Source organism: Sturnus vulgaris, chromosome 2 (genome assembly GCF_052056855.1).
Source record: "Sturnus vulgaris isolate bStuVul1 chromosome 2, bStuVul1.hap1, whole genome shotgun sequence".
Taxonomy (NCBI): domain Eukaryota; kingdom Metazoa; phylum Chordata; class Aves; order Passeriformes; family Sturnidae; genus Sturnus; species Sturnus vulgaris.
Window position 1 is genome coordinate 797,777 of NC_142244.1, and position 22,200 is coordinate 819,976.

Here is a 22,200-nt window from a genome sequence, read left to right on the forward strand (position 1 = left end):
TATCAATATACACACTGTTTCATTAGCACTGTGTTCTTGTAGAGCCATGTTCTGACACAATTCAGGAGGACAGTGTGTTTCTTTTCCTCACACAACATAATTCTTTGAGCCTTAAGCAAAAATTAAAAAACTAGGTGATACTAGATTCTAGTAACTAGGTGTTACTAGAACTATCCAGGCCAGAATCTGTCTGTATATGGAAAGCGAAATACTGAAGAGGAATCTGCAACACCTTCTTTCCCTGGAGAAAAAGAAAGTTTCTTTAAAGAGCAGTTGATGGCAGAGCTCAGTTTATTTGATGACAGAAATAACCAGAACTTTATACATCTAACACTAAATAAAAACAGCAGAATGTACAAATCTGATTCATTATGTACAGGAAATCACTAGGAATACTTAATGAATGGACACTTCTCATTAACTTTATTTTTTAAAAAACCCAGTATCAACTGCATATTTGCAGTCTGACTTTTGCAGAAGAGTAGTGAATGTCTTAAGTGCTGAAGTCCACAGGAAAACATAAGGCAACTCCACACAGATGGGAATAGCAAAGCCAAGAGTGACACTCCCTACTTACTTCAGGCCGTTCTGAAAAGGTAAGGCACAGCATGTTAGGAAAGGGGTACCACAACATTCAGCTTTGACATTCCTGGCTGAATCTTGTTTAGAAAACAACCTTTTGTGATTAGTTTGGTTGGTGGTTGTTTTTAAACAGCAGATCATTGAGTCAGTAAAAGCATTTTGACAGTGGATAAGACGGCTCTGAAATTCAGATTCACTTTTGCTTCTTCTATAGGTTGGGCAAATAAATGCACCAAAGATTAAACTAAGGTGCTGGTAATACTCTTTTTTTTAAGGTAACACACTAAATATACAAATGTTCTAGCACTATTTACAGCTATTTTTCCTTGAACACTTCTTCACTTTAGTAATACATAATTATTTTTAGGATAAAAACATTGAAGTAAGTTTTCAAGTTTACCTAGTGCTCTTTTTAATCTTTTTCCATCATAATGCCAGTATTTTAATTTTAAGCAGGATGGCTATCTCCAGATTCTTTTTCTTTACCATACAAAAACTCAATTTACAGCTAGTAGTATTTTTTTTTAATATTCATTTTAGTTTTACTCCATTTGGTAATTAGAATACAATTGTAAAGGGGTACAGGATATATAAATAACTACATTATTTCTCTGAAATAAGACCCTGACTTTTGAAATAGGCATCTACAAATTTATCTGGATCTAAGACAGGAACTCAAAGATTAAAAATTTTCAACAACTGCTTATCTACAGAACTGCAAAGTATAAAAAAAAGATAGTCCACTCTGTAGCTTAGTAGATAGATATTCACGTAATTAAATAAGATGAAACGTAGAAATTATCACTAATTCAAATGAGGTGGTTACTTTGCCACAGGGTTTGGTGAAATTTTGTTCAGTGGATCTGTTTTATAGGTATCAGAGTTATATGCATGACACTGTATTTATTAAGTTTACCCTGCAATATTACAAGTTTCTGGCTGCCCGGGTATCTTGCTGCTGTCCAGGTTAGGAAACACGTGATAACCCTTATAGACTGAGAAGAATTTAAAGACTACAGCTCTGATTGTTCACATGCAAAGCACTTTCAGTTTCCTTGATAGACATGGTGCTTGCTTTAAAGAACTATGCAGCAACAAAGGAACCCACACCTCGTACAGATTAAGGTGTGCCCTATTTGTGGTATTAAACCAGGGACATGGAAACCTGGGCCAAGCACAGCTGTCATTCACACTTACTTGCAGGAACAGCCAGTAAGGATTTTTCCAACTATGTGGTGTAACATCAGGTATCAACCGGCCCTAGAAATATTCTTCTTAAAGCAGCAGTAATAAAGTCTTTTAGAGATTCTGGTAATTTCGAGATAAATTTAATTTTTACCCCATCCTAAGATTTTCTTATTTCTCTACCTTGATACTGTCATATGTCATACTTGGGAATTAGCAGGGCTTCTCCTTTCAATACAAGACAAGATCAGTCTGTAACTAGCTGGACTTCCTCAGTTCCCAAAGAAGTGTGCCATTAGACCTTTCTCCTTTGACAGTTTACACATCAAATGTAAAGCAAAATTAGAAGCATCCACCATCTGGCCTGCTTTGGGTTCATACATCACTGCTGGCAATAGCTTCCAAAGAATCACGAAGCTAAACGTGGCTGTGCACAGAGGCTGTGGTGTAAACTCCTCCCTTACAAAAGGAAATGAGTTTACTTCTCTAAGTAGTCTCCCTGTGGTGGGCTGTCCTCTGGTCAACTTAAATTCACAACCACCTTGTAGAACCTTGAATCAGACTCAGCAGATCCCTGCCCATTATCTATAAAATATTTTACAGCATTTTGCTGAATTTTGGACAAGCCACCCACATGCCTGGAATTTAAGTAAGTTCTTCAGAACTGGGATTCACTAACTACCAATGGTGCATTTACCCAGAGAAAAAAGCTTCATTTTTTCTGTATGCCACATGAAGCACAAGCCTATGCAAAGCATTCTACCACCTCCCTTGTCTCGGGAGACAGAATCCAATAACAGGTAATTTGTTCACAAACTTGATGAAATGAACATCAAAACAAACAAAAAAGCTACCAATAGCTGTGCATTTCTACTTTTTAGTGCAGCCTTTTTATATGTTTTTTCTTTTTACTTTTCCAAGTTACAGTATGATACTGCATGACACAAAAACATTATTTTAACCTTTTTTTTTTTTTTTATGTTATAGCCAGTATAGAAATCTTAGCTTTCAAAGCCTTGACCTGCTGGAGTATTGGTACTTTTTCCCTCTCATGTGTGGTGCAGTATTCTGTCATCACAACTTTCAGTAGTGAGGATTAACCATTTGAAAACAGGCATCATTGAAAGCCTGAGATAACCCATTAAATACTTTGCTCTCACAGACACAGAACCTTAGTCTCCTTGCTCTCTCATATACTAAATTGGCTCTGTCTTCGTTGCGTGGGCCACTTCTACAGTTTCAATGGCCTGGGTCACTTCAGCCATTTTCTGTCCTTGCTGTTGTGCCAGCACATAATTTACTACCTGCATGATGCTTTGGTCAGAAAGGGTAGAGACTGACGTGCATTCCTCAGTAGCTGCAACTGCTTCGATGGCTTCGAGCGTCTCTCCTGTCACTACCACAGTCTCACCCTCACCAGCACCAAAGCTGATCTCGGTTTCTTGCTCCTGCACGTCTGATGCTAAGATGCTGATGGCATGCTCCACCTGCGTCCCCTGGTTGTGGAACTGAAGAGTATCCTTTTCCAGCATGATTTTGCAGGGGATGTAGTCCCTGTGGAACTTGGTCATGTGCTTGCGCAGGGTCCGTGCGTCGATGTAGGCCTCGTTGCAGACGGGGCACACGTAGGGCCGCTCCCCCGTGTGCGTCCGCACGTGACGCTTCAGGGAGCGCGCGTCCGCCCAGGCAACGCCGCACGTCAGGCACTCAAAGGGCTTCACACCTGCGTGGGGAAAGCGAGCAAAGCTGACCCAGAGCTCGCACAGAGCCACGAGCAGCAGTGGGCAGGAACACAGCAATGCTGTGCTATTTGCCATGTAAGAAAGAGATCCTGTTTGCCATTGTTTCTGTCTAATGATATAATGCAAGCATAATGCATTCAGTGGGGAGATTTTCCTCAAGTGCCCAGCCCAATCCAACATTTCACTTTTAAAAACTTCTCAAGATCCCTTTTAATGCAGCTTCTTCCTTATGTTAAGTGCACACTGCTTAATGGAATTCTGATCATTTTGATGCCTTTCTGAAGCCATATTTTACTTCACAGTTTGTCACTTACATTTCTAGTCACCCTTTGCTTCTGTAAATCCTCCTGTACACCTATAGCTTTACCCTTCCTCTTCCACACTGCATATATTCAAATACGGAACCTGATGTTCATATAATCTTATTTTCTCTCATAACATATGAGTTCTGTGGTCTGTAATATCTAACAGGGCATGTGGATGGTGACAAACACCATCTCACTACTGGCTTTTCCTCTGTGACAGTTACTGTAGATTTAGGCTAAGTACCTACTACAGGACACTTTCTCTGTTTAGAAACAAACACAAAATCTCTATTTCAATATTTAGACAGCTGTCAGATTTACTCTTAAGAGCTCTTTAAAAGGAAACATGCTTCAAAAAACAAAGTGAGTTTTGCCCCAGGACAGGAGAATACACAGACTCCCAAAATAGCCGAAAGAACCAAATACTCAAAAATCAGTTTCATACTTTACATCTAACATAAAATTGCACATAATTCTTTAACAAAAATAGAAAAAGTTTTCATATTTTCCCCAAACATCATAGAGTCCATCACTTGTCATAAACTAAGAAGTTGAACGATTTCCAACATTGATCCTTTTTTTTTTTTAGCTTAGGCCAATCATTCTCCTATCTGAAGAGAACTTTGTTAACTGTGTGCACCTTTGAAAATGGAGAATGTTTTAGTGCATCCAATTCTTTGCCAGATTTGCCCCTCTTAATCACTTGTAAAAATGTTCCTCTTCTATTTAGGTTCTGAGGCCAAATTGGCACAGTGCGTGTGTGTGACTGGAGTTTTAGAAAGACCCCAACGGCAACTTCTGGGAATCATTGCTAGGAATTTACCAAACCAGGACTTGTACAGAACTGGAGAATCTGTCAAAACCCTACCCCCCCATGTCTTGCCAGACACACACACAGACTCAAAGAATCAATTATCCTCTTGCACACTGTGTTTTTAGGGGTTGAGGGATGTAATGACTATTTGTGTTCTACATACCTTCATGATTGTTCATGTGTCTCCTATATTCCCGGAGTTGTGTGAATTTTCTTCCACAGTGCTCACAGACTCGTTCCAGATTTTGTTTTGCTCTTCCTTTTTTACCATGTGTGGCTTTCTTTACATGTCTTCGGTACAATGCTTTCTCATAAAATTCTTTTCCACATACATTACACCTAAAATGTGTTAAGTGAGAAATCTATTAAAACTATTATTGTACACGTATGTCTTTTAAGCCAAAATGCACTTGATTTACGGTAGGCAAAGTTTAATGACAATACTGTCTTACATGGTAATATAAGTACTATAGTTCCATAATTAGAAGTAATACTGTTGGACTGAACTACATTTCCTCTTATCCACAGCCACAAAACTTCCACTTATCCTTCTAGAGAAGTGAGATCAGATAAGTTTCTAACTTCACTGATTGTATTTATCCTCTTATGACTTCACATCTTGGTTCCAGCACTGTGTCCCAGGTTAGCAGGTAACCTATGCTATTTAAAATCACCATCCACCCTCAAGTACTCAAGACTCCAGACACCATCAATCCATTGGTACTTTAAAAGAGAACTAGACAGTGCCTTGTTGGCAGGCTGTGGGTCTCTATAACGTCACTTTGATTAGTACATTTCAGTTGTTAAATTAATTTCCTCTTACCTATAAGGGTCTGTGACAGAATGAGACTTCACATGAGAATACCAGTCTTTCTTCCAGCTGTAACATTTTCCACAGAACTGACACTGAAATGGCTTCACACCCAAATGTTTATTCATATGCTGCCGAAGATCCCGAGCTTCATAGAAACTCTTGTCACACCTGTTAACAGCAAATGTTTTAGCATTCCATACAAGAAAAGCACTCATTTCAACAGCACTGCGACTCTCTTCTTTAATGGCTGCTGAAGACTTGGAACACCTACTGCATTATCAGTACTTATTTAAAGCACAGTCCCATTCTAAACTAGGAAAAATTAAAACCAGCAGCTTATTTGAAAGCCTGGAATAAAACTTGAGGACCTCTGACACCCTTTTGTCTGTTAATGAGTAACTATATTCTTTCTGCAGTTTTTACAGAGAATAATCAAAGGCAAACCAACTGCGAGAGATCAGAAATTTGTATCCTAACATATGAACGTATGAGGACCGTAACAGCTGTTTCTTCCCTTAACCAAAGAGGACTGACACAAAGATAACTGGAATTTGTTGTTTTTAATGCTCAAATGTAAGGGGTTTTTTTTTAGAAATTATAAACTGAAATTCATAATCCTGCAAGAAACTATCTGAAAGTGTCAATACTCCTTTAGCTTGCTGCTTAACCCAGGCTAACTTATGGTTTTCCTTCACTTATACTTTGCCATATTATGACTATACAGCTCCTCTTGGTATGAAGACTACAGAGTTTGGTCTAATCAAAAACACGGTTTCTCCCTTTGAAGGAAACTCTGCTGCTGAGCTCTCGCTCTTCCTCATGTAACAACATACAGCTGCATGACTTCAAGAAAGGACAGAGGCAGAGCAATGCCAGCAAGCAAAGGTGGATGATTCAACTTCTCTAGTATCAACACTGTAATGACGGAATCTCAGAAGTCACAGTATACAGTGGAATCTCAAAATGAGAAAAGCTTCTATACAGGAACAAAACATTTGGTATTGCATTGCCTGAATATTGGGCATTCTGGAGAGAAAAAAAGTCTTGTTTGCCTTTGAGAGGGGAAAAAAAAAAGCCAGTAACAGTCCTTGAGCCACTCAAACAACCTCCTCCTCCTCGGCTGGAAAATCCGACTGCTCCAGTTCAAATGGAGCGATCAGGGATCTTCAGTTTGCACATCCACGTAAAAAATACCAGAAGGACCTTCAGGGGCTTGAAGAGAGTGGGCACTTGGTGCTCTCTCTCTTCAAGGATTGCGTTATTTGGAAAAGCCATTAGAGAAATAAAAAACTCACGTAACCACCACACTTTAACACTGTCATGCATTACTGCAATTTAATCAAGCACATACTTCACTGCAAAACTTCCAGGAAAATTTTAGGAAAATAACTCATGGTCAGCTTTGCTCAACTGGGCCAGAAGTTCAGACTGAAGCCTGACAGGGAGGTTTCCATTCCAAGCCACCAAACTAAAAAAACTGAAGTCTGGTCATTGCTTAGTGAAGCTCTCTAAACCACTGGTGACAACATGAATTAAATCCTCAGTAGAGACCTTTGCTGTAGAAGCAGCAAGGACTGTGTCTGTTTTGAAAAAGCTGGGGAATAAAAATTTCTTCTCTGTCAAGGTGATCTCTTGCATCCATAGCCCTACTCCCTTGAGTAAAAAAATTTTGTTTTATAAATATATTTCACCATCAAAACTAAAATTGCTTTCCATACTATGTTTCATGAAACAGTGTCTGTGCACCCTATTAGCTCTGTTCTTTGTATTTTTAGAATACTTCTAGCATTAAAAAACATTAAATAAAAACATTGCTGACAGAACTGAAGTTTTCATAATTTAGAAAATATTTTTGCTAGCATGCAGCAACACTGAGATATTTTAAGGAATTCTTTAGATTATTGTTTCTTTAAAACCTTGAGTTGCTACAGGCAATATTGTACCACTCCTCTTAATATCTGACAGAGCTTCCCAGGGACCTCATTGTGAGTTCCAAAATTAAAGATTAGAAACAAGTGCTCTTCCGCAGGGCACTTGAAAAGTTCCCTATAGTCTGCTTGGTCATGGAAAAAGTATCCATGTATGTTTTGCTAATGCACTAAGAACATGCTTTCCAGTTACAGTTTCTGCTTTGCTACAGTTCACAATGCTGTCATTTCAATACTAATAAATGCCATTAGTAATAAAAATAAATGCCATTTATTGCAATATTTAAGTGGTCATATATGTTTATAATCAAGAGAACTGCAACAGTCAGTGAGTCTCAGTTTGCAATGCTCCTGCACAGCTGTCTCCTACACAGAGCATGTTTTAGCAAACACTGCACACAAGTGCAGGACATTGCAGACTCTATAGGACAGCTGCAAATCAGACTGAAATCCACTACCACACTACAAGAGGGCAAAACTAGGCTGAAGGCCCTTGGCCTCTTACAACCTTACATCTTTTACGTGTCCTACAGAAGAGCTGTATACCCACATAGCTATTGATTACAGCACCAATTAGAGTGCAAAGTCATTAGAGAACAGATGCATGAAACTAGAGCGAGGTAACAGCTTAAAACCAAACCTCTGCTCTCCAGCACATGTATTTACAAAAATGCATTTTTTTATTCTCACACTTTAGAAGTCTTATCCCAGGCCAGTGGCACAGAGCCGCTTTTAAGCTTGAGAATTACTAGGATCATTAATGCTAAGAAAATAAGTTCACCAAAAGCACCTATCGTGTGACTTACTGAGTACACTGATATCCACGAACTTCAGGCTTTGGCTGATGTTTCTTTATGTGTTTACTGAGTCCTGATGCCCTGTGGAAAGATTTTCCACAGATGGAGCAAAGATATTTGGATTCTCCTAGCAAAACCAAAGCAAAACAAAACATGTTACCAAGTCAGGCCTCCATTTTTCTGGAGGGAGTGCTTTGTGAGACAGGTTTTTAATTAATATATAACTTATCTTAAGTAATCAGAGCAGTACTACAAAGAGAAGTTTGTTTAATTATACACTGATGGAATTTTTAAGTGTATTTTGTATGTGCCAGTGTAATAATACACAAGGGGGGAGAGTAGCAACTCTAAATTACTTTATTTCATGTTTTTAAACATAGGTACATCACTGCAACTATGACTTAGTGAGGAAAAGTGAGCAGCCTGAAAAACTGCCCTCCTGGGTGAAAAAAACCCCACAACTAACTGTGTTAATGTATTATGCAACTTCTTCAGAAACACAGCATTGCTCATTATTGCTTATATCTTGATTTGTGGAAAAACACCTTAAAATAAAAGTTTCTGCTCCATTTCATCAACATAGGAGTGATGACTACTAATATAAATTCCTTAATTTCAGAAACAAATTATCCTGAGTATCTCTTGATTCTGCCCAGCACAGAAAAGCAGAAACATGGATAATCTTTACCAATTACAATTTTAACACTCTGCTTGTATTAAATTACTATATTGTCATCTTTCACATGCTAGGATCTTTCAAGACACTAGGCTTTATAAAATGTCAGTATTAGTACAAAAAATCTTATAAAACATATATGGAGATTCTGAGAGATTTAACTTAGCATGTTTTCCTCTAGAAGGAGAGGCTGGAAGATTAAGTGCACTAGAACATTCCAGCCTGTTGCCTATTTCTTGTTGATTTGACATGACACAGGCATTAAATACGTACATAAAACCACAGGAACAGACCAACCACAATTCCCCGTTCTTGTATAGAACATTTGCATAATAACACATTAACTATGGTAAAACAGCCCCAGAAAATGACTATTTACCTCTGTCTCTGCTGCCTGACCAGAAGAAAAAGAACAAACTACCATTTATTTTTTTAAATAGTTCCTTTGACACTGAAGAGCAACATTAAAGTTCAGCAGCATACAATAGCCAAGCAAAAGGAAAAGTATTCCCTTTCTCATCACTTACCTGTATGAATGCTCATGTGTTCCTGAAGACTTCTTTTTGTGACGAAAGACTTTTCACACAAGTCACACTTGAACTGTTTCTGTACTTCATGGAGAGCTAAGTGCATTTTTAATCCATGCTTATATGTAAAGGTCTTTCCACAAACCTAAAAAAATCCATATATGGTGGAACAGGATAAATAAAACTAATTATGTAATAGGTGTTTGAATTCCAACATAACAAAATCTCTTGCATTTCCTGGAAACTAGGATGGTCAAGCCTGTGATTTTGCACCAGTGACAGAACTGGTCTGTTAGAAAAAAGGAATAATAGAAGGAAGACATTCTTCTAGCCACAAGAATATGAACTTGCTCAACTCAAACTCATTCTATTTTTCTCACTCTTGGACTGCAAGCAATTCCATCAGGAATGTTACACTGGTCTTCCCTACTGTGAAGTGACCGAGATTAACATAAATTTTATGGCAGAGTATCAATACCAAAATATTGGCAATAGAAAACATGACTAATGCAATCAGAGAGCAAAAGGACTTTACCTTGCATGCATGGGGTTTGACACCTGTATGTTTAAGCATGTGTATTCTGAGAGAGTAGAGCTTGGGCAGAGTTCTCCCACATATATCACACACGAATTCCCGTTTGGTTCTCCCTTTCACCGAGGATGCGCCTGTTCCCTCGGCACCTGGAGCTGCAGCCATGGCTTCCGTCTTCCGCGTGTGCCGCACCAGATGGGCCCGCAGGGAGGCACCGTATTGGAATTCTTTCTTACACAACTGGGATACAAAATATTACAACTTTACTTTGCATGTAACACTCAGAATTATTAAAATAAAAAACAAACCCAGAAGTAATCAAATGTTTTAAGTACAGTAATATGAGTTAAATCTATAATCCAACAGCCACTTCGTCTGAGGTTAATGAACAGTTGTAAATTTTTATTTTATGGCTACTGGCACAGCCACTGACTGCTTCCCAGTGAGACTAACTTCCAGTCCAGACTAAACACAAATTTACTGGTAGGATTAAAAGTAAATCCCATACTAACACTATCTTGAGCAGCAGGTGACACACTGCTATCAGGCCAAGTGGCTGCACTCCATTCTACCTCACCCCAGCCAGATCAAAGCTGTATCCAACTCTGAAATCCATAAAGAAAATAAATACATGAACCAAAAAAGACAGCAAAAAAATAATTACTAATATAATTACTGAATTAATTTTCATAAGGAGGAAAGTTTACACAGAAAAGAAAACCCAACCCCTCAACTTACTGGGCATTTATATTCTTTAGATCTTTCATGTTTTAGTGTGTGCATTATAAGTGCATAGCGCCGCTGGAACACCATTCCACAGTCAGTGCATTTGTGCTGAGCTTCCACTTGTTTATTTTCTGTGGTCTCTCTTTTGGGCTGTTTCATTTTTTTCCCTCTTTGAACCAGCTTCATGGCAACCTAGGTTGGAAAAACAGAACCTTTGAATGAGTTTTACTGCACGGCTCTTCATACCTTGTCTGAAAGTTTGTATTAAAAGCTGATGTTCTATGTTACTGCAGTAACTCTTAATTTGCTCAACTGACCTAGTTGGTCAAAAGTTATCTTGTTTCAGTTCAATACAAAATACAGGTCTCACAGTGAGTGAAAAAACATGCTTTTTTAAAACCATGAACTTATGATGATGGTCACACAGTGACTCACAAGTTCAGGGACAATGAATTCTTCAGCCCTGAGTAACTGCCTAAGTGACAGCTACAGGATAGCTACAAAAGAACCACAGAGTACTGCCAGTCAGGATTTCAATCAAGTTGAGAGCATTCCAGCTTTCCTAGAGATTTTTAATCTAGGAATAAGACACTAGCAGGTTTTTATTAGGTAGTATTGACAGTGCTACCTGGAGCTGACAATCTCATATTCCTTTGTAGAAACTTGCTGTCAAATTCTTTAGAAGCCAAATTCTAAGTGGTCAGGTTGAAATGTTCTCTATCAGATGTGCCCCCTTTGGGTTCCTGAGAATAAGGCAAGGGAAGGAAGTACAAGCATCCCCATTTCTTCTTCCTGTTCTCCCAACAAGTGAGGTATCAAGCAGTTTTTGAAAACATGCCAGCCCTTCCATGCCTCTGAAAACCAAACTGAAACTTGACACAGAGAAAACTTTTTGATGTATTTTTTTTAAATTTTCCTGTTGCTCTGAAAACTTGTGCAAACTTGGCTAAACTGTGAAGCCACAAAAATAATTTTGATCAATACATAATTAGTAAGAACGAGAAAAATAATTCCTAGAAAGGTCACCTCATGCCCAGTATCTTCATGCCCGGTGCAAGCACTGTAATTTAAGTCAGCAGCATTTTCCCTGCAATCTCTTTCCTTTTATTGTCCCAGCATCAAAACTGGGAACTCAGGAGAGTATATCCTTCCCAAAGCTTATATGATGTCCCATGCCATAGAGGAAGTTGAGAGATGCACAAGATAAAACATCAAAAGCTACAAAACTGTGCAGAGCTAGGCTAAAAGGATAATGCAGGAGGGAATCTTTACCAATATCTTGCAGCTGTACTAATTACAAAGAGTGGAAATATCTGTGTCTGGCCAATCAGTCTGGGGGATATAAAGGAGTAGGTTAGCTGGCCACTATTACAGGCTCTTGCAGTTTGAGTTGGAGTATGAGGCTGGGAGTCTGCTGGCTGTGCTGTGAGGTGGTAAGGGACGTGCTCATGTAAGGGACAGATACGGTGAGAAGATGTTGTGTGAGGGACAGTCAGGGTTAGGTGACTGGGAAAGGGACAGCTTGGAGTTAGCCAGTCAGGCAGAATGAAAGGAGTCAGATAAGGAATCAGTACTGTGTGAAGCTGCCAATAAGAGAAGGAATCAGAGTTACATGAGAGAGGTCTATGAAAGAAGGAGTCAGAGTTGCAGGAGAGAAAGGTCTGTAAAAGAATGCATGTCGATTTTGTGAATAAAGGGCTGGTAGTGATACCGGCCCTGTCCGTCTCAACATAGCTGTGACACAAAACAAGTTGGAAAGCAGAAACTTATTCCCGAGTCCAATCCTGAGCAATCATCTAAATCAGCTTCTTTTTCTCCATAGGTCTGTGCACTTCACCTAGGAGCTAGATTTAAAAACTGCAAAATATATTAACAGGAACTATTCCCAAAAGTAAACATTCCCCTTCCCAAAACAGAACAAAACTTTGGCGCTCTCCAACCAGCATAAATTGGTTGCTCAAGTATTTTGATTGTGCTAGTTTTAGCATTTGGGCTTTAAGCTGTCCATCTGTAAAAAGACACTAATGCTATACTTTCTATCAACCAGGGTGTTGCAATGATTAATTACTGTCCCCTGTGTGGGACTGGTGGCTCTAGTACGCAAAACTCTCAGGACTCCTCTGGAAATTAACAGTTCTTCAGAAGACTGGCAACATGCAGTGAAGTGCACTCTGTCACAAGCTAAATGCATGAATGCCCAGTGAGATGACTGTCAACTATCCATAGGCGCTGAAAGAAGAAAGGCTCTCAAAGGAGAAAGAGTAATACGACTTTCATAAAATAAAGAAATTATAACTGGAACTAATTCAATTACTAAATATTCAGTATGTTCAGGTGCTAGAGTTTTTAATACCAGTGCTATTTGAACCCTTCTCTTAACTGACCCCAATCAGAAGGTAGCAGGAAGACATTATTGTGACTCATGACTACAGATCTTAAGATCTACGTGGGATGTAAAACTTTTCATTCCCAATGCTGTTGTCAAGCAGGATCTCACTTCTCTAATAGATAAATGTATGTATCTAAGACTGGCATACACATGACATGAGTGAGCTCAGAACTAAATTCACATATCATTAAGAATTTTGGGGAGATGATACAACTTCTGTCCAACCATAGGAAGCTGTGAGAAGATACTCAACCTAGACTGTGGCCACTGAGCATTCTAAGGACCTTCAATATGGAAGGAATACTCATGCCAAGTCAATGCTTTAGGAATTTTCTTTGCACAACTGTCACAGCTTAGAAATTACTCTGGTAACTACAGGCTTAATGACAGACAGAATACCTGCTGCACTGCAGATTTAGGATTTTTCTTTCTATTCTGCAGGTTTTTTTCAATTCCTTTATGCAGCCTGATGTATCCCCCCTCACTGACTGAACGCTGGCGGAGCTTGCTTTTGTAAGTGTCGTCCTGGCTGGAACTGAGACTTTCCAACTGGGAATTCGAGCTGCTCTGCTCATTACTTTTTTGCTTGAGTGACTCTGAGAAGTCTTCAGAAGCAGAGTCCACGTGTGCTTTATCACTTTGATTTTGAACTGTCTCAGTTTCCCTTTGACTCTGTGTGTCCATGGCTTCCACAGCCAGTGGCTCAGCGCTGAGTCTGTTGTAGAGGCTGTTTGAAATGCTCTCCACCAGCTGGATCTTGATGTAGTTTTCAGTTGTTTCACACTGTTCCACAGGCTTGGAAGGACCACCCGCAGTGGCCTCCAGAGGCTCTGGCTGCAGGAGGTCAGGCTGAGGTGCTGCTGCCTCCTCTGTCCCAGAAGAGGAAGGAGCTCCATTCACAACTACTGGCACTTCACTGGCTGTGAGTTTAGGTTGCTCAATACCATCCATGGCCTGCATCTCCACTTCAGCCTGCTCTGCTAGATTTTGTGTTGACTCTACTGTTTGAATATCTCCCTTCTGGTACACTGTAATTTGTTTCTCTTCCATCTGTTTGTGCACATTCTCACAGATTTCAAGGACCTCTGACATGAAGAGATGCCGGGCGAGCATGGCCACTTCTGCCATACTACAGAAGTCAAATGTTAATTCTGAAGTATAAGCAAATTCCAATAAAGGCAGGAAACTGGACTTGCAGAAACCTACCAGGAGTAAAACAAGATATTAGAGCAAATAATGATGACCTGAAATTACACCAAAATATCCCATGATGAATACAACAGTTCAGTTGTATACAGATACAGTTAAGTCTGAAACTTGGGGCAAAACACACTCGGAAATAACAACCCTACCACTGGGACTCAATCATCATTTACACTACAGCTTCCTCCTCATGTAGTTTCTGTGTGTGGGTAAGATCAGGTAACTTTTCCAATAACTAAGTAGAATTTAGGTAGTTGCACAAAAAAATTCTTTGAGGAACATTTCAAGATGCTGGGAGAGCCACAGTACTTTTGGAGCAGATTATTTGAGCCCTTCTGGATCTGCTACATTCAGAAAGTACTCAGGTCTTAAGTAACAAGTGATGTGGTAGAAAAATAAAAAAGTAGCTATTGATAACAATTAAAATATGGATATATAGGCAGAAATGCTTAAATATAAGAATTTGGTATAATTTTCCACAGTTGCATAAATAATAAATATTTACTGTGAGGAGTGTTCCAGACCATCCTATTTGTTCATGCATGCCTATTATTCATGAAGTGACAGACAGTTAATAAATGAGAAAGCAATGCAGAAGGCATATGTTCTGTACACTATTCTTCATCACTACAAAGCTATTTTTAGAACATTTACTTTAGGATTGTCTCCTGTCTTTCATGTACCAAGTCTGAGAAATAAGTAGGCACGTATAATTCTGCTTTACAGAAATAAGAAGGAATTTAGCATTTGTTAAGCTGAACAACTCTCCAAGCAGCTTGTCAACATCCCCACTTGATGTATTCAAGCATTTGATTTTGTTCCCTTTTTAAAGTTTGTGACTAATACAAGGTGGAAACACACCTAGGCAAGGTAAAAATCCATTAAAAGCTTCTCAGAAATTTTAAGATTAAATACCACAGTCCATGGAAAATCAGATTAGGCAAAATCAGAGTGATCACTTTTGCATTATGATGCACACAAAATACTTTTAGATTAAAAGAGAAAAAAGCAAGATAAAAATTTAGCTGTCTTCAACACTCAAAAAAGACTGAATTAAATACTGTACACCTTACTTAGGATATTATGATTTCTAGCTTTGAAACCCACAGCAATTCACCTGACAGATCCACTACAGCTTCATGACTAGTGACAGCTCCCTTTTCAATGAAGAGCTCTCGGAAGTACTCGCTGTTGGCTGCCAAGACAGATTTGTGAGCTTTGTACTCCTCTCCTTCAATCAGCAAAGTCACATCACAGAACTGATTGGAAAGCCTCTGCTGATTCAGTTGGTTTAAGACTGATAGACAATGTTTGGAAGATGACTGCTTCACAAGGCCCTTACTGTCAACCTGTCATAAACAACATTTGAGAACTTCATTACATTTAGATTGTGCCTTTTTAAGCATTCACACAAACACAGAAAAGGATTATTTCCTACAACCATACAATCAATTCAAGCCTGTAGAATATAGTTAATTTTACTATTGTTTTCTTTCTTTAAGTTTCACCCTCCCTCCATACACAAACAAAACAGACTGGAAAAATGGGAAGACACATTCAAACATCTCTTTGACTGTATTTTTCTATGCTACAATCTGAAAAAGTTTCTAAATTCAAATACCTTTATGTGCACGTGAGCCTGCAGTTAGGAACAAGAATTTTATGTATCAGTATAGCATCGTTTATTAAGGAAAAGGGTCCATAAGAATCTTGTATGTGATGTTTTACTACTGGCAATTTTGCCATTAACTTTATCTTAAGATTCTGTATGCATACTATATAGGGTGATTTTATTTCCGAGCAATGATGTCTTATAATTAATTTCATGACAAAAATATCAGTATCCCATTTCTACATATTCAACATATTTGGCAAAATTTATAGTCTTATTGTTACAAGATTATCACAACAATGGAAAAGAAGTACATGACCAAAAAAGCAGTAACAGAAAAGGCAAATCCATTCAGATGTAAACAGTGGTACTTACAAACACAAGCTCATGCTTTGCTATTGGCTTTTTCTTCACAGGCTTTGGGGATGCAGCTGGGATTGATGCTGTGTTACTCAATTCATCATCTGTTTCATTACTGTCTTCATGAGATTTTGCATCAAGTCCCAGCTCCTCCAGCATTTCAGAAGGATCTGAGAGAGATCTAGAGCGATCTAGCTTTTCCTGGCACTTGCTGCATTCTTTAATGTAATCTTTAACCTGCTTAAGAATACCTAAGAAAAATTAATGGAGCTTGATTACACTTATAATCTTAATTCAATTTACTTTAAACAAATAACTAAGTATGTAGGTGATTAGCAAAAAATTGATAATTAGTAATCAAAAATATTACATACTAACCAAGAAAAAGAAAGTCAGTCACCTATACTCTCCCTCTCTGATGCATTATTACCAATTCTGATTGTCTCACACCATTGCATGATATTTTGTCACTACTGCTAATTTGAGATAGAACAGTTAGAACGTTTCTACATCAAGCAAACCTTCCTAGAAAGATTATTAAGGCTACAAAAAAATAATGGTATTTAGACATTTAGTCTCATAACCTCAGGGTAATGATGGATGTAACGTAATCCTGCATTCAGCCCACACAAATGGCTTGTTCCTCCTGAATAGGACAAGAATTGGAAGACACACCTAAGAGCTTTTGCAAAATTGGGATCAACTGTGCTATACACAATGACACTGATATGTATTATTGATTGAAATAATTAGCTTATGATTTTGGAATTTGAATAAACCAATTTCCCACCAGGACGTTAACCAGTGGCATCAAATATAAATGACAGGACCCAAGGAAATAGCCTGAATTTGTGTCAGTGGAGGTTAATGCTGGATATCAGGAAAAGGTTCTTCCCCCAGAAGTTGGGGAAGCCATCACAGCACCAAGCATGACAGAGTTCAAGAAGTGTTTGGACAATGCTCTCAGGGATGACTCTTGTGACTTTTGGGGACGGTCCTGTGCAGGGCCAGGAGCTGTATTCAACAATCCTTGTGGGTCCCTTCCAACTCAGCACGTTCTGCAATTCTGTAAATAATTTCAGATACCCAACAGGTCCTAAGCCCAGGGTCCTCTTCTAGATACCAAGGCATTTTCCATGCATGCCTTTCAATCCAAATTAGTTTTCTTCACTAGGATAATAGAAAAGCATATATAGCAGCTGGGCCTCTATGGTTCAAAATCCAGCACAGCTCAAAAGCTTTGCTGACAGACTTAAACTTGCTGGCTCACATCTCCTCAGAGCATGACTTGCACTATCATTACATAGATCTCTCTGTAAGAATCAAGAAAACAGAGACTTAAGGCAACCTAAGACATTCATGCCCATTTCAACATTTGTACATCTCCTTGATTTCATCTGAAATCAGACAGGAGGTTTCTAGCCTGTAAATCACATCTCTAACACCCTTCCTGGTCCCTGGGCCATTCTCCAGCCCACTGCCTTGCAGTTACAGAACAGGCTGATGTCCATGTCCATGTCAGGATGACAGCTGGGCCAAAGCTGCTGTCCACTAGCAGCCAAAGAGTACTGTAATGGCAGGGAAAAAACTGTTTTAAGGGAGACACATGTAAGAAACATAATACTTGAACTGAAAGCATGGAATGAATTTTAGTATTCTCAGTGCAAGAGAAGTAAGAGGATATAGGGTGTGCTAATAAAGGTGACCAATAAGATCAAAAGAACACAGAATGCCCTCTCCTGATGAAGAGCTACACCGAGGCCCATGGAAGAAGTTTCCAGCACAGGATGAGAGCAAATGCCAGAGCAGTACAATGCTGGGCAGACAATGAGAATAAAGATAAAGGCAAGGAAACCCCTATCCAAAATTGCTATATCAGTCTTGAGATGCCAAATCCTTTTTCACATTAAAAGATCTTCAAGCCAATGAGATCTGGACTGGAGGGATCAGCTGCAGCTAGAGCAAAATCCCTCCAACTGAAAATAGGGAAAACTAAAGCTGAAATTACAGACTTGCTGATGGATGAAGAAAGCAGAACAAAAGAAGCAATATAGACACACACTGGGCCCATGGCAAGTGAAAAGCAGGCTATTTGTTTAATGGATACCTAGGGCTAAAAGTAGAACACCAAATCCAAAGAGAACAAGATATCAAGTCGGCCAAAATAAAGTCCCAATTGGGAATTATTGCTGTTCAGGCACCACCATTTGTAACAGCTGTGATATCACTGAGGACCCAGCTGAGAATTAGTCTGGTCTTTTCAGCTTCTCATTGCAAGAAAGAGCGAAATATGAGTGCCAGGACTGCCAGCCACCACTGGCAGCTGTAGGACTTTAACATAAACACCATCACACGCATGAATGGGATCCAAAGCTAACCCGGGCCACGTGGAATGGATTATCATCCTATCCCAAGAGCACAGTTGAGATGTCGCTGTCTTACGCGGGCAATGTGCAAGAACAGGAGGGGACAGCTGTACTCTGTGTTTCCATATATTCAAGGTACCACCACCAGGTAAGAAGCCCTGGACAATTTGCTGACCAAGATGTACGGTGCAGAGTGAGCCGTGCCTCTCGGGGTGTGACACAATGCCCCTAACCACAGACCACGTACTTCAAGGTGGCGTTTAAAGGCACTGGTCACTCAGCAAGTGACAGTCCAGTCCGCTCCTGGTCCCGCAGGGAATGCACGCGGAGATCCTTTCAGTACAAGGGAGACACGTAACTGCTGGAGCAGGTACAGCGGAGGGCAGCAAAGATCATTAAGGGACTAAATCATCTCTTTTACAACGAAAGGCTGAGGGAACTGGGCCCGGTCAGCCTCGAGACGAAACGACTGAGAGGGGACCGCATTAATGTGTATGAATATCTAAACAGAGGGTGTCAGGAGCATGGAGCACGGCTCCGGTGGTGGTAAGCAAGAGGCAACAAGCAAAAAGTGATGCCTGGGAAGTTCCACGTGAACATGAGGAAAAATTGTAAAGGTGACTGCGCACTGGCACAGGCTGCCCCGAGAGGCTGTGGCGTCTCCATCAGTGGAGATAGTAAAGAACCGTCTGGACGGTTCTTTACTGGGATGACCCTTCCACGCGCGGTTCCGTGTCCCAGCTGCGGCCCCCGCCCGCGGCGCTCACCTCTCCACCAGTACTTCTGCGAGAGCCCCTGCCAGGTCTGCAGCCGGGTGCGGTGCGCGCCGTCGGGCGCCAGGTGCGCGGCGCGGATGAGGCGGGCGCGGCGCTCGGCCTGCAGCACCACCTCCAGCTCGGCGAAACGCTGCTGGTCGCGCTGCCGCCGCTGGTAGTACAGGGTGCCGCCGCGTACCACGTAGCAGGCGGCGGCCTTGCGGATCTTCCGCTTGGCGTTGCCCTCCGTGCCCGGCGCGTACGGCTCCCGCTCGTTCGTCAGGTACCGCAGGATGGCCAGGTAGCTCTCCTCGCTGGACATCGCGCGGCAGGGGCACGGGAGCCACCCCCGCGCCCTCAGAGCCGCGCCGGGGCTGCGGAGGAACCTCCCGGGATAAAGGAAGGAGGGGTCGGGATCGGCCCCGGCCCGGCGGGAGCCGCACCCGGGGGGGAACTGGAGTGTCGCGGCCCGCGGCGGCAGGAGGGAGGAAGAAGCTCGGGCAGCGGCGGCGGCGGAAAGACAAAATGGCTGCTGCACAAGGGGAAGTGAGGTAATCTGCGCGCGCGCAGGAGGGGCCGGGAAAGGGCGGGGGCGCGGGGGAACGCTCGGGGCGCGGGTCCGCCATCTTGGAACCGGGCAGAGGAGAGCCCGGGCACAAGGTTAGGGCCGCCATGTTGGAGCCAGGCAAAGCGTGCTGCGGGGACGCAGTCGTGGAGACGGGTCTGGGGGGGCTTCAGAGGGAATCCCTGTGCAGCCCCGACTCCGAAACGAGCGGGTTCTGCTCTAGAACTGCCTTGGGGGCAAAAGCGGCGAGCAGAGCAGCCGGGTAATTCGTGCCGACGAGGAGCAGCACCAGCGCGGGCGGGGCGGCGCCGCAGCCATGCCTCGGGGCCTTCAGTGCGCGCTGTTTTATTTGTAAGAGGCGAGAAAGAAAAACCCTTAGATGTCAACTGCCCGTTTTACTTGTCCGAGCTCTGCGCTGGTTTTTACACAGGTAACAGAGACGCGCGCCGCGGGCTGTGGCGCCCAAGGAAAGCGCACCTGGAGTACAGTGATTCCCAAACACAGAGATACCGACCCGACCCAGCGAGACCGGACGAAGGCGCTATTTATATAGAAAAAGGGTTCTGTATTTAGTTTCCCGCGTTGTTTTAACAATGGCAGTGGTCGAATACTGGAACAGGTCGCCGTAGAAGGTTGTGGAATCTCTATCCTTGGAGTTGCGTTCAAGACTCAGGTGGATACTAAGCAATGTCATCTAAACAGACGCTTTGAACAAGGAGTGGAGTGGAGGTCCTTTTTAACCCAAATTATTTTATGGGTCTGTGACAAACTTAGCTACTCATTTTTTTTCCTGACAAATACTTGATAGAGGATGGATTACATTGCATTAGGTCAACACAAGGGATTACATTAATTTCCATGCGAATTCATTCTATTACATCTATGTTTGAGTTGAATAACGTGCTGTTACACCAGGGTAAAGTCCTGCTCTGAACATCCTGCCTCACTCGATGCCTAGCTTGTGAGAAGAGTCGCCTGATGGGCTGTTATTCTTTACTTCTTACCACATCAGTCAGAACTCGGGAATAAACATCATGGAAGAATAATCGTGAAGCATTTCTGTGCACCACTGCAGTGACACCAGGCAGCCAAAGCCTGCAAACCCGAAAGCATTATTAATTAGTCATATCTACCAATAAGTTTCTATGTAGATCATTAATGGTATTTCAGGCAGATGGTAGAAGCTCATCTTGATTTTCAGCTTAGCTGAAAACTTTTTACAAGGACGCATTTGGGGTACCAGGTGCCTTGTACAAGTCACTGATGCGATTTTTACAATTGCCACTAGCAGGGGTAATTTTCAGGTGTTTTCAGCCTTCAGTTTTAAATTATTAAAGATTCTTTTCCCTGCTAACTACAGCCAATTTTTCTTCCTCTCTCCCCTTTCTTGCTCCTTCACTTTCAAATGCATAACCAGTTTAAAAGCCTTCAATTTCATGCTGAACATGAGTAGCGCTGGGGTTTTTTGATAGCAAAAAGCAAATTGTTTCAAAGATCATGGTACAAATTCCATTAATCATCAAGCTAGACCTTTTTTAAATGAGTTGTAGCCTTCATCCAGACCCATGTCTATTCTACTAAAACCCAAACAAGGTATAAGTATAGCCCATAACCCACAGCACCCATTACAGCCATTGTTTTTGAAGCTCAGGACTGCGGAAGTTGAAACGCAGCTTCTTCTTAGCTATTCTAACAAACCAAGCCCTCAAAGTATCAACAGAAAAGTAACTGATCCAGAAGACAGTGAAGGTTTGGTTTCTGTTTTGGTTCTAGTAAATCAAGACATTGTTTTGCCAAGGCTATTGCTGTCCAGCAAAAACTGGCAAAGTTTGGGCATGCTGTCTGCACAGTGCAGCTACTTAGGCACACAGGAATTCCAATTCCTCTAAGCAATGGGAGGGTGGAAAATTACTATGGGAACCAACCTCTGTATGCATTCAGCAAGTTAAAGACGACCCTAAATGAGCTTTAACTGTGTAACATCAGCAGCATTTGAAACCCATTCAATCTTCACAGGCTTCCTTTTCCTGACAGTAGCTTCCATCAATTCATCATTTTGTAACGTCCTGACTCAGAAGTTGCATCTGAATCTTTGTGTAGGAGCCATGCAGTCTGTGAAACCATCCATTCATTCCCTTTTTTAACCTTTTTCTTATTTGATTCTCTGTATCTTGCTAAATGCATTTCACAACACAGGAGTTTTGCAAATGATTTGCAGATGGCATTGCTTCCCCGTTTTAACTTGCATCTCTGAGCTTAGAAACCCTTTTTAATGTCATTTGTCATAGATGCAGAATAAACTTAGGTGCTGTTCTGTCCTGC

At 41.1% G+C, this 22,200-nt stretch overlaps 1 protein-coding gene and 2 long non-coding RNA genes across 3 annotated transcripts; 2 read left to right on the forward strand and 1 right to left on the reverse strand.

The window, feature by feature from the left end:
- Positions 1-273: 273 nt before the first annotated feature.
- Positions 274-19,784, reverse strand: ZBTB11 (zinc finger and BTB domain containing 11). The gene is made up of 11 exons (XM_014885738.2): positions 19,326-19,784; positions 16,208-16,443; positions 15,338-15,569; positions 13,417-14,219; positions 10,641-10,820; positions 9,906-10,142; positions 9,371-9,515; positions 8,177-8,294; positions 5,452-5,610; positions 4,792-4,967; positions 274-3,490 (listed from the first exon to the last, which is right to left on the reverse strand). The coding sequence occupies exons 1-11, from the start codon at positions 19,633-19,635 to the stop codon at positions 2,964-2,966; spliced, it is 3,123 nt and encodes a 1,040-aa protein (XP_014741224.1). The 5' UTR covers positions 19,636-19,784; the 3' UTR covers positions 274-2,963.
- Positions 5,610-7,635, forward strand: LOC148224591 (uncharacterized). Its single transcript, XR_015799419.1, has 2 exons — positions 5,610-5,909; positions 6,167-7,635. It is a non-coding gene; the product is annotated as an uncharacterized LOC148224591 (long non-coding RNA).
- On the forward strand, positions 19,729-20,924 carry LOC148224592 (uncharacterized). The gene is made up of 2 exons (XR_015799418.1): positions 19,729-19,864; positions 20,309-20,924. It is a non-coding gene; the product is annotated as an uncharacterized LOC148224592 (long non-coding RNA).
- The last annotated feature ends 1,276 nt before the right edge of the window (positions 20,925-22,200 follow it).